The sequence below is a fragment of the Squalius cephalus genome (assembly GCF_949319135.1).
Source record: "Squalius cephalus genome assembly, chromosome: 20".
Taxonomy (NCBI): Eukaryota; Metazoa; Chordata; class Actinopteri; order Cypriniformes; family Leuciscidae; genus Squalius; species Squalius cephalus.
In genome coordinates, this window is record NC_137141.1 from 11,918,927 (window position 1) to 11,931,652 (window position 12,726).

Sequence of the window (12,726 nt, forward strand, 5' to 3'; positions counted from 1 at the left end):
TCTCTGCTCACACAAGACAGCTCCGATTGGCCCTTAATTATGTCCTTCCTTTAAGCCACTGCCGGCTTTTGTTTTTCCAGGGATATCTCTCCTCTCTCGTGTCCACTACAACAATAGTGGCGCTTTCATGGAGCCCTATTATTGTTTTATAGGCTCGGTAATCAGATGATTTACCGGGAACCCTAATGGATGAGACCGCGTGAAAAGCAGAGGTTAATTGTAGTCGTGTCAATCATCATTTATAGTCAAGTCTGTGCTAGTGGTCCAGCGATATGGCTTTTTCATGGCTGATGCTGATATTTAGAAAGCAGGGTGGCCTGTGGTCGATGTAATGAGTAGCATGAAGAAAGGAAAGAGATATTCAAAATGTGTCGATTTCATTTAGTCAAGCAAGTCACACGTCCTTAAATTCGCGACTGTAACTCGAGCTCCACCTCTACAATGCAATGTTTTACAATATATTTTTTAATTGTAGCTTTACATGATTGATCACATAAAAAAATATATTTTTATTTTATATATAGAAATATATAGATTGATTCACAATATTGTGACACCTCTATATATATATATATATTTAATATTTATTTACATTTTTCTAATATTATATATTTTATATATAAAATCTTTTTTTATTTTTTTATTTTGTTGTAAAAAGTTATAAGAAAAAAGTTTCTCACCTAAAAGACTGGTAATATTTTATAAGTGCTTCTCGTATTCAGCTCTGTTGTACAACCCATCAGATTTTTTGTGGGGTTTTAGCTCTTGGCTATTCGTGCGGCGGGGTTTGCATAATTTAATCGGCACTGTTAGTTCCCAGCTGGAACAAAAACAGAAGGACCAATGATTTGAACCCCACAAGCTCTATCTCAGGGTCCAGACAAGCTCTCTCTGAATTGCTTTATGATTCACAAGTGTTATCAATTGATGGGAATATAACATGAATCATTTATTAAAAGAGTAATTACATGCTATGAAATGTATAATGTTCCATTTAGCACATTTGCGTTAAATGCCTTAATTAATTCTGAACCCTCCAGCCAACATCAATTTATTTGATTAATACTTTTTTTAAAGTCACTGACATTTTAAGGAACTGAAAGGAATTACTCTCTCCCCTCAAATGTGTTTAATGTGTTTTTCCATCCCAGGGGAATTTTCTGTTTACGTCTTTCCCATGTTTAGGTTTTTAATAGTGCTGCTGCTGATTTTCCCATATTTGATATATTTGATTATTTTCGGTAAGTTGCACTTACAATTGAATTTAAAAATCTATGGTAGCGTGCGCACACAAATGTTTTAAAAATCAGAAGCAATTTACAAGCAACTTAAGGGCCAAAGCTCAAAAGCTAGCGGTCATTTCAACCATCAGATCTTTGCTATCTCACAGCGGCACTTGCAGCAGTCCTTTTATCTGAGGAGTGAGTCATGATTGTGGATTTGCATGCATGGACGGGGCCAAAATGTTCCTGGACTCCAAACAGGTTAACTGGCAGGGAGCGTGAGGTGAGAGCTGTGGCGGCGCGTGTTTGATGCCAGCGAGTAATTGTGTCATAATGTGAGAGACGAGAGCTGGCAGCTTCCTGTTGCCGTTTGGAGGGGTTCAGTGACACTTGACATGCCTCTTCAGCTTCACAGAGCAGGGCAAGAGAGACCGCTGGAGCAAAAAGAGGGAGGCGATGCTTCCTTTTATGCAGAGACACAGGAATGAGAGAGGGCGGGGCTTAGGGCAGAAGAGGGTGGGGTGAAGGGGGAGGAGTCAGTGCTTCCAGAGCAGCTCAATCATTAAACAGAGAAGGATTGATTTTTTTAAAAAGGGGGAAAAATGTCCAGAAGTGAGCCAGATGAACCTCATGTACCAGTATTAATCTGTCATTGAAAATCAAGAGCTTATTATTTAAAGCGTCACAAACTTTAGCTTTGTTTAGTTTAGTGTTTTAGTGTTTAACATGCTTAATATGTTTTATCAAATGAAAGAAATATAGATATTTATATTTATTTGGAATTTTGTAATGTAAAAATATTGAATACAATAAAATATTACATTTATTAACTAGAAAAATATAGTTGTTCATATTTACGGTATGCAAGTATATTAGCAGAGGTTTATGATGAAGAAAGGGCCTAATAAAATGTAACTTATAAACCAGTTTAAAACTGTTTATTGGGCGTTTACACCATTTCTTATCTTCGCGTAGCCAGTCCTTCAGACTGACTGCAGAAGGCCTGAACTCCATGGCAGTTTTTATTGGGCAAGGACCGCCCAGAGACCGTCTGACTGACATGTAAAGCAACCAATCGCAATTAGTTTTGTTCTGCATTATGTTTAGGGCAGTTGAAATGTAAAGTCGATGTCCCTACAATAACAGACAGGTGTGTTAAACTCTTGGACGTATTTTAAAGAGTCTATACCATGAACTTTACATACTTCACATACACGATGGCGTTCTTCTTCCATGAGGGGGTTTGGCTTCACGACAGCTTTGTTTCCAAAGGACTGTTAAAGAAAGCGACACATTTCTCCCTGAAATCCTGTAGAATTCAGATGACAACTTCGAAACTCCTGAAGTGTTTCCAATTTTGTGTGCCATGTGCATCAGACGTTCAGACAACAGTCCGTGGACGTGACGTCTGAGGCTGGGGCTAACGTTTCCTAATCAGGCACAACACAACAAAACATTTCAGCTGGGGTCAGTGGAGCTTTGACCCCGCCTCTAGCTCCGCCCACAGGAAAGAGAAAATTAAGCACAAGAAACAGAATGAAACCGCCCATCATGTGATGAAATTTGACAGCTGGGTATTCTAGCTTTAATAGAGCAGAACAGGTAATAGGCAATAGCTGACATTTCTGAAACCTTTCTAATTAAGGGCTTCCTTCTTTAAAATCAAGCAAAACATCAGAGTTTTTTTTTTTTTTTTTCATTTCCTCTCTCTCTCTCTTCATGTTTGTGAAATCAGGTGATTTCATTAATGCATGCCAGTCAGTCTTAATAAGCCAGGAGGGGAGGGGAGGGGAGGGGAGGGGAGGGGAGGGGAGGGGAGGGGAGGGGGGGTGTTGGGCACTCTTATTGAGTGACCTTCTACAAAATAAGCATGTTGCTGGTGGGCTCCGTCCGTGGCCCCACTCCAGCGAGCCGGGCCTCATTTACAATGCAAAACCTCCTTCTGTAATCCAAGTGTCCTTTCTGCAATCACAGAGCATAATCTGCTCGTCTCTTGTTACAGACAACACTTTACCGCTCCGGCCGCCACACAGAGTATTAGAGCTGATATTATTTTCTCTGCGCATTGTTCGCCCATCTTCGCATCACAGAGATTAAGGCAAGACGAGTGCTTTGTGCAGCCACTTGTGCTGAAAAATGGGCTCATTCTAATACTCTTAAAATAGTCGGCTGGGCCATGTTCATGAATTATAATGGATACAAAAGGTTTGCCTGCTCTGGCATGTGAGAGAGAGACAGCTTTACATTTCATCATTGATTTTTTTAAGCACTTATTGAAATGTATTTTTACCATAGTCACTTACTTGACAAGTTGTCATACATTTTTTAACTTTAAAATCAACATTAAAATCAAAATGGACACTTTTAGTTTTTAGAGGTAGGGTAGGCAATTATTTTATAAAAAACTTTTTTGTTATACTGGTTGAAACTCTTTACATCCTGATAGCAATCAATAATATAAGTGGTCTGAATTGGGGGTGTAAATCGGACAGTTCATCATGATACGATGATATCGATTCTCTCAGCCCGCGATACGATATTTGCTGATACCTCAAAAATTCTGTGATACGATTCGATTCGATTCAGGGCTATATCGATCAATTTATCGATATTTAGATATTATATTAGTTTTTTTTAGCAATTAGCATTTTTTTAACTCACAAATGCAACCAAAATAAATAAAATGAACGTTTAATTAAACTCTTTGAAAACACCCTCTCCCAATTGGGACATTTACAACAGAAGAGTTAATATGCAAAAACAGATAACTTCGTTCTTGTTCATTTTCATAAATCATGTTTTTTTTATTATTATTATTATTGTGCATTCCAAGTAATATCAATCAAACTGCAGCTGGGCTGTTTTGATTAAGAAATAATAACAAAAAAAATACAGGTAACTTACAAAATTAAAGTTCATTGAAAGTATGTTTTTTAGCAAAAGCAGATAACTCTAATATAACACTCGGTTAATCTTTGTAACGTTCATCTCCTCAGCTGACATAAGCCGCGTTTCCATTTAAGATTCGCGCACAACTTTTGCGATTTTTTTCTAAATATCGATAAAAAACTATTGCGAAATGACGGCGTTTCCATTAACCGATGTTATGCGACTAAAACGTCATTTTTTCCTCTCGCGATAAGTCATTCCAAAAATCATGGCAACGGACGTTGGTAAGTTTATATATATATCACAGCCACGTACCGCACTAGATGTTATTATTATTAATGGAAGGAAACGTAGGCATGTTATCCAAGCATTAATGGCAAGGAAAGACCTTATACTGTGTCTGTGAGCGGCACATATGAAGTGTTTCTGGGTTTTTCTCACTCATTTCTGCTCCGAGGTCTTGATTGTGGCATTTCTTTGAGGTTTAGAATCCAGTATTTCTGTCATTCTTTTGTCTTTTATGAATTCAATAAAGAACTCCGTCTCATATGCTGTCCAAACACACCGCGCCTTCTAAGTCAGGTGACCTGTAAATGCGCAAAAACTGTTTCCATTGCAGTTTTGCGAAATAATTCTTTTTCGAATTGCCTGAAAAACCACCTCATGCGAGCGGAAAAACTTTTTTGCGATAAAAGCAAGTTTTTGCGGAATTGACGTGTTTCCATTGAGCGTATTTTCAATTCGCAATTTCAATTTGCGCAATTTGAAGGGTACTGGAAACGCGGCTACAGACACCTGACAAACTTTGTTTTTGTGATTACACGCAATACAGGGAGCTTTTCCCTCACCACTAACAAGGTTCTGTGAAAAAGTTTCAGCTTTTATTTTCCTTTTACGCCCCGACGAAGATATCACGGGTTCATAAATTTTGTTGAAATTATCCATCCTCGATCACTTTTAGTCAGCTTTGACGAAACTCCTCTCAGCTAGCGCGTCTTTTCAAAGTGACCAACAGCCTTGTCACCTGACCTGAATACTGAGCGCTGACTTATCGAGTTGTGTTCACAAACAATAAACGGTGCTTGTCGGTCTCTGCTGTAAAACATGAACTAGCGGTACCTTGACAGTGGACAAAACTGGCTTTTGTGACAAAACGTGTTTAGGGTTCAGTCAATCTTGTCAGGCGTCTACTTCGAAAACTAACGTTATAAAGACAGTATAGCAGACAGTATGGTGAGTAAACGAAAATGCGTGCTTTGGGTGAAATGCGTAGATGGACGTTACGTGTGTCAAAATAAAGGTACTGTATACCAATATTTTACGCGTGGCATCAATGCATCGTATCGTTAGACTTTTGATCGATGCATCGATCCTTATCGATGTGTTGTTACACCCCTAGTCTAAATGTTAAAACATGTATATTATATCAGATGTCCTACCTGCCTCTAAAAATGTGTATTATCATACCTCCCCACACCTGCTCGCGCACGACATCACATGTCATCAGCGCGATTCATGCTATGCAGAGTTGTAGACAGACAGTCACTGAGAGCCACAAACAAACAGCAGCCGCCTACAAGATGGCAACCGGTGATGTACTCTGAGCTGTCCATCTACTATTATTTGTAGATGTTTGACCATTTTGTGATTATTGATACCAGCAGTGGCTAGTGCAGGTTTTTGTTTTATATTTTTAGTGAATTTTTGTAAATATTGTATAGAATACAATAGTAAAGGTCTCACTAGTTAATGAATTCACTAACATAAACAAACAATGAGCAATATGTTATTACAGCATTTTTAAACCTTTGTTGATGTTAGTTAATAAAAAAGTGTTTGTTCACAGTGCATTAAAGGGATAGTTCACTTTGAAATTAAATTTTGGTATGTTTTAGCTTACCTGAAGGGCATCCAAGATGTAGGTGTCTTTTTTTCCGCAGTAGTTTCAATTTTGATATTTTTAGGTCAAACCGTTCTTGTCTGACAGTCATATCATGCAGGTCTATGGTCACTGTCTCAAAGAGCATGCACAGAGTCCAAATTAAAACAATTCCCCATCGTCCAAATTAAACAATTCCCCATCGTAAGTACACATTGATGGCCTAAGACACCAAACGAGCGGTTTGTGTGAGAAAACGAACAGTATTTATATCGTTTTTACCTCTTATAACACCACCATGTCCAAGTGATCTGAGGGCGCTCGCGCTTCCTGCTCTGTGACGTGTGCGCAGACTGGTGCATAGATATATACACTAGATGTCGCCTTGGCTACGGCAGTTCATTGGAAAGAATGTCTTTAATGCGAAATCTAGTGTATCTATGCACCAGTCTCCGTACACGTCACACACCAGGATGCGCCCGCGCCCTCAGATCACTTGGACGTGGGTGTGTTATAAGATGTAAAAACGATATAAATACTGTTCGTTTTCTCACACAAACCGCTCGTTTGGTGTCTTAGGCCTTCAATGTGTACTTACGATGGGGAATTGTTTAATTTGGACGATGGGGAATTGTTTTAATTTGGACTCTGTGCATGCTCTTTGAGACAGTGACCATAGACCTGCATGATATGACTGACAGACAAGAACGGTTTGACCTAAAAATATCAAAATTGAAACTACTGCGGAAAAAAAGACACCTACATCTTGGATGCCCTTCAGGTAAGCTAAAAAATACCAAAATTTAATTTCAAAGTGAACTTATCCCTTTAACTAATGTTAGCAGATACAACTTTTAATCTTAGACATGTAGTTGTAAATGTTGAGATTAACATTAAGATGAATTAATGCTGTAGAAGTATTGTTCATATTTAGTTCATTTTAACTAACTAATATTAACAAATGAGACCTTATTGTAAAGCTCATATGTAGAGCTGCTGGACTCTCAAGGTTAAACTGATCTGATTTATTTTATTTTATTTTCCTCAAATTGAATGGCTTGTTTCTTCTTTTTGTTGGGATTGGACTTCAGTTGTCTGTAAGCCGGTTGAAAACCTCAACCCCTTCTCTTTAGTTCTTCAAAAAGAATCCTCAATTCTTTGGTCTACTGGGTATCGGTGGAATGTTAGTCTTCCAGAGAAAGATCCAGAAAGTCTTACTTGGATTGTGCCTGCAGCTTTTTGATGCCCAGATACAAAAAAATGAAGACGAAGGAAAAAAAAATCAGATGCGCTGTTTGGTTTCTAGTGTTTGAGAGGCCAAACATTAAAAAAGAGACAAAGAGAGCTGTTGGTGGTCCTGTTCACAGTTGTTTTGGTTTCTGTTTTCATGGGTTTTCTGTGGCTATTGTTCTTTGTCTTATTATTCTATTCAGTTGTTCTATTCAAACTGTAGAGTTGTACATAAAATCCTTCAGTATACATTCCTTTGAATATTCTGCTCTTGGATACCCTTGGATGATATATTTAGGTCAGTGATTGACTTATATATTGTGTGCATGGATGCTGTATGCATGCAATCTGCAACCTTGGCTTTCCTTTTTATTTTTTAAAGTGTTATTTCTATACCATTATAGAATGTATTAATATTTAAATTTGAGTTAAAGTTTTAGTAATTTTGTCATTTTTACTATTTTTAATTAGCTTTTTTTATTTTTATTTCAATTTTAGTTTTAGAAATTTTAGTATTTAAACTTAAACATACTTAAGTTAGTCGCCAAGGCAGCATTTCCAAATTTTCAATAAGGATTATTTTATTTTATTTTATTTTATTACGCACATTCAATTTACTTTTATACATGTTTCCAGAAAAAGAAATCACTGTACATGTTCTTGCCTGTTGATAAACCTGCAAACCTGTTCTGGCATAGCCATTTTTTTCTTTCTGCATCACCTTCTGACCATCGGACAACAGAAAGCTGCATGGGCTGAAGTCAGAGACATCTAGAAGGAATATCCTAAATCTTACTTGAACAATGAATACACAGCATCATTCTGTTTTACAGTTCCAGCATTGTCCCAAAGTAACACAAGCCCATGTCTGTGTCAACGGTCTGCCTCTTTCTTCATTGTTTCAGTTTGGAATAATAATTTGTGAAGCACTAAATTGCTTTGAGGGATAGGACATTAAAGGGATTATTCTCATGTAATCCGCAGGTCCCTGTAGACGTGGACCTGATCACAGAACAGCACCAGTTTTACTGAAACACAACAACTGCATATTTAAGAAGCACACACAGCCACAGATACTTAACTGCCTGTTGTTTTTTTCTTGTCATCCCCAGTTAGCAACAGTAAATCCGTTTCCCCCCTGCTTAGTAAATTAGCGTGTTTAAAGGTTAGACAAGCACACGCTAATTATTTGATTATTTGGACGAGCTCTATCTAAAGAGCATTAAGTTGTGTCTCGGGCAGAAGGAAACCTCTCCAGGGAGGAATGAAGTCAAATTTTTAAAGAGCACGAGTGCTTTTAGCTCCACTACAGTTACAGAAAAGCACATTAAGCTCACTATAAAAGATAACTGGGGAATACTTCATACTAACCTTCATGAATAAGACATAAAAGACTTTATATAATGAGAAACAGATCGTATATGAATCAAAGTTTCATGACATTTTACCTATGTGAGGGTATATAAAATAATAATCTGTTGAGCAATGTGCTGTAGCTCAACTGGTAGAATATTGCACTAGCAACACCAGTGTCATGGGTTTGATTCCAAGGCAACACACATACTAAATGTATACATGAGCACATTTGATAAAAGTGATAAAAATACATATAAATGTAATAATAATAATAATAAAAAAAAAAAAAAATATATATATATATATATATATATTATTTTTTATTTTTTTTATTTTTTTTTGTTATTATTATTGTTTTTCATTTTATATTAATATATTTAGTTAAGTTTTTAACTGTAGTTTCAGTTTTGGCAAGATTTAATTTGTGCTGTTATGTATTATTTCTTTTTTATGGAACCTTAACTTATTTTAAGTTTAAGTTTTTCATCTAATATTTATATTTTATGCCTTTTTTTTTTTCAGTTTATGAAAACGATTAACAGTTTTTAGTTTTAGATAACAACAAGTTTAGTTTGTTAGTTTGATGTTGGTTTTAACCCAGATAACTGATACAGGCGTCCGGCTGGTGTTGTTGCAGGTGGAACTGACGGGCAGCAGCGTGTTTGACTACGTTCACCCGGGCGATCACGTGGAGATGGCGGAGCAGTTGGGGATGAAGCTTCCTCCGGGGAGAGGGCTCCTCTCTCAGGGCGGCGGGGCCGAGGACGGGGCCAGCTCTGCCTCCTCTTCCTCTCACTCTGAGACACCTGAGCCAGGTAAGATCATGTTAAAGGTTAAACATCATAGACTTGTGTTTTATGTAGTAATCTCCCAAGTTTGTTTTTGCGTTTTATTTTATTTTTAGTTAACTTTTTTATTTTATTATTTTAGTTTAATTTTATTAACACATGAATTATGAATACTTGGATTATTTCTATTGTTGCACTTTTAGATGTATTTTTATTTTTAATTTTTTTTATTAATACATGGATTATTGATAAATTTCTGTTGTTGCACTTTGAGGGGTACGTTTACACGACAACAATGTACTAAAAACGTAAACGTCTTTTGCGTACAGACGGCAACATTGTCAAAATGATCCCCTTTCACACAGATCCGTGAAAACAACTAAAAACGCTGTATTATTCATGCCAGGCCAGTAGTTGGCGATGTCACTTTGTAAAGAAGCACTATGCACCTATAGACTATAATACGCATACGTATGACGTCACTGTTTCCACAAATCCACATTTTTGTAGTTTTACACAGAGACGATAATGGTATAATTATATACTATGAAACCCATTTTCAAAAGTTTGCGTTTTCAGGCCACCAAAACGCCGTCGTGGTGTATATGATTGTGAACGGCCAAAACGCATAAAAAGTTTCCAGTTTTTAGTTGAAAATGGTGTCGTGTAAACGGATCCTTCGATTTTATTTTATTTTATTAATGCATGGATCTCTGGAATACTGGATTCTTGAATACTTGATTGGTTCCAAAATGATTTAAGCATTCGAGTCATATTTTCAGCTGTAATATAAAAGTAAATAAATCTTTTTAAAAAATCAATTAATTTACACAGTTGCTTTGAGTTATGCTTCAAATGTTTTTATCCAATGATCTTGAAGCTCCAGATTCATACTTTTTTAAGTTTGTTTATTTATTTATACTCAAAACCATGTTGCTTTCTGAAGTTTTTAGTGCATCTACTATGTGTTGCACCAAGCGGTGAGTGGCCCTTAGGATGCCAAAAGTGTGTGTTAATGGCATGTGTGACATGATATGCCTGATGAGTGTCTTCCGCTCGGCCCGAACTCTCCAGGGGCGGCCCGTGTGACGGCAGCACTGTAACACAGGCTTACCCTGCTCCCGAATTTAATTAGACGAATTGTATAGCACGAATGAAAAGAGGTGACATTCCTCATTGGAATTCCTTTCAGGCCTCTTATAGACTTTGCCTTCCAAATGTTCCCATTTTCATTGTGTTGTACTGATGATAATTTAAGTATTAGGGGAAAATCCATTTATAAATTAAACAAAATGACTTGATATCCATCAGTCCCCGAGTTCATCAAGCTGTTCAAACATGAGGGAGATTGGCTGGTCGGCCCGGGTCTTCCGAGAGCTTCAGTAATTAGATCTGCCAAGGATTTATTCTTTGCTGATTGGAGCTTTAAATTAATTGAAGTTCCACATTTGTGGTTTTGTCCTTTTCGTGGCGTTTTCTTTTTCTTTTTTCTAGCCAGGCAGAAATTTCACTCTGGCAGACTCAAAGTGTGTGTGTGTTTGAGTGTTAATTTCTCTTCGGGAGTGAGCGAAAGGGTCTTCAATGGTTAGGCGGTTGGTCTGACGCTGAGATTTATTTTTGTGTACACAGAATCATTAAAGATGTGCTTTACAATCAGATAAAGGGCACCGCGGTCTGTCTTCAAACACCAGAGCTTCATTTATAAATGATGAGGACCGGAGACACATTCTGTACAACAAGTTTGTGGGGCTTATTTTTAAGGACAAAAAAGTGCGTTTTACACCCAGTCGGGCAGCATGGATTAAAGTCGTTCAATCAATGACGTTGTATAAATTGTAAGCTTGTTAGTATAGACCGCTTTCATTTGCTTTCATTTTGTTGCATTGTACGGATCCCCTAAAAGGACACGCTGATTAAGAAAAAAGGAGACGAGAGGAATTTCACTGCTTTTGCATTCGCCGAAAAACTTTTGCATCCGTTCGCAAAACTTTAGTGGTGTAAATAATATGAGGTTGGCAGAAAAGCTATGGCTGCGTCCGAAAACTTAGGCGGCTGACTTGTTGCCTCGCTGCCCTATCAGGCAATGACTTTGCGGGCAGCGTTTGTGCACGAAGGTTCCTTATGAAACTGAGGCAGCGTATGGGTTTAATGATCAACAGCAAAATAGAGCGAGCTTCGACAAAGACGAAGTGAATATTTAATGACTACAATAGTAATTTCTCGCTAGAAATGACATCGTAAGTGGAAAACCTTTATCAAAAATGTACAGTTACGCACAAACTGACAACGAGCCACAACTTTCAGACGCCATCTTTAGCTCAACTGTCACAGAATGGAAAGCACAGGATTGTGGGATATCAAAGTCAGCGAAGGATACATATATGCTGCCTTCAAAAATCAATCAAATGAAGGTATCTCAGGAAACAGGAAGTGAAACTAGCATTGCATTCGGACATGTCTTCATGCCTTCCGACCTTGGAACGCGTCCTCCGAAGGCAGCATTTGTCAGTTTTCGGGGAACTCAATAGTATTGAAAGAGAATGCCAGTGTTTCGTAAGCAGTGTTCATTTTGTCAGCTGTTGTAAAATGCACTTTTCAGCTTTTGTCATATTTAGCCAACCTTGTCCTGTTTTTGTTTAGTCAAGTTTTAGTCAACTAAAAATGTCTGGGCATTTTAGTCTAGTTTTAGTCAATGAAAACTTAGTTACATTTTCGTCATGCTGCATAATGGTTAAACTGATAATAACAATTACGATTATAATCGCAACGATTGTTGTCATTTGCTAAATTTATTTTTACATTCATCAGAATTATTGCACTTTCACATAAGCACAAATCAAGAGAATGTCATGGTTTATTTTACCTCACTTAGTTTCCTGATTTATTTTAGGCTGTTTGTAACACAAATTATGAAAGCTCTTTTCATTATGAAAACTGGTAAAACAAGAAACTTCTCTCAAAAATTCAAACTTCAAAGCAAATTCAGCAACCACAATCACAAACAACATATGCCAGATCCATGTTTGGATTTATTACAGTTCATCACTGGGAAGCTTTGATCACAGATTTAGTCGCCCTAAACAGCGCAAGCGGCTCGTGACAGAACACAGATTGACTGAATGACATTTTCATTTAAGCAGAATATCTTAACGGAGATCGTTAAACTCCAGCTTACTTGTTTGTCATGTTATCTGTGTTTTCAGATCATCCGCGCTTCTTCTGCAGTGTAGAAAGAGTGTGTGCGCATGGTTGCCAGATTGCAAAGATTAAGTAAAACACCGGGTAGAAAATGAACAGAAAAGCTCTGAATGCATGGGGATTTAAACTCTTGACATCTGGCAACCGCAAGCATGAACGCTCA

General features: G+C 37.4%; 1 protein-coding gene across 5 annotated transcripts in view; it reads left to right on the forward strand.

Moving 5' to 3' along the window:
• npas3 (neuronal PAS domain protein 3) overlaps window positions 1-12,726 on the forward strand; it is a 321,902-nt gene that overhangs the window by 254,095 nt on the left and 55,081 nt on the right. For all 5 annotated transcript variants that reach the window (XM_079853967.1, XM_079853968.1, XM_079853965.1 and 2 more), the window contains one exon: window positions 9,215-9,392. In XM_079853967.1, coding sequence (XP_079710093.1) covers window positions 9,215-9,392 — 178 coding nt within the window. The remainder of the gene's footprint in view (window positions 1-9,214; window positions 9,393-12,726) is intronic.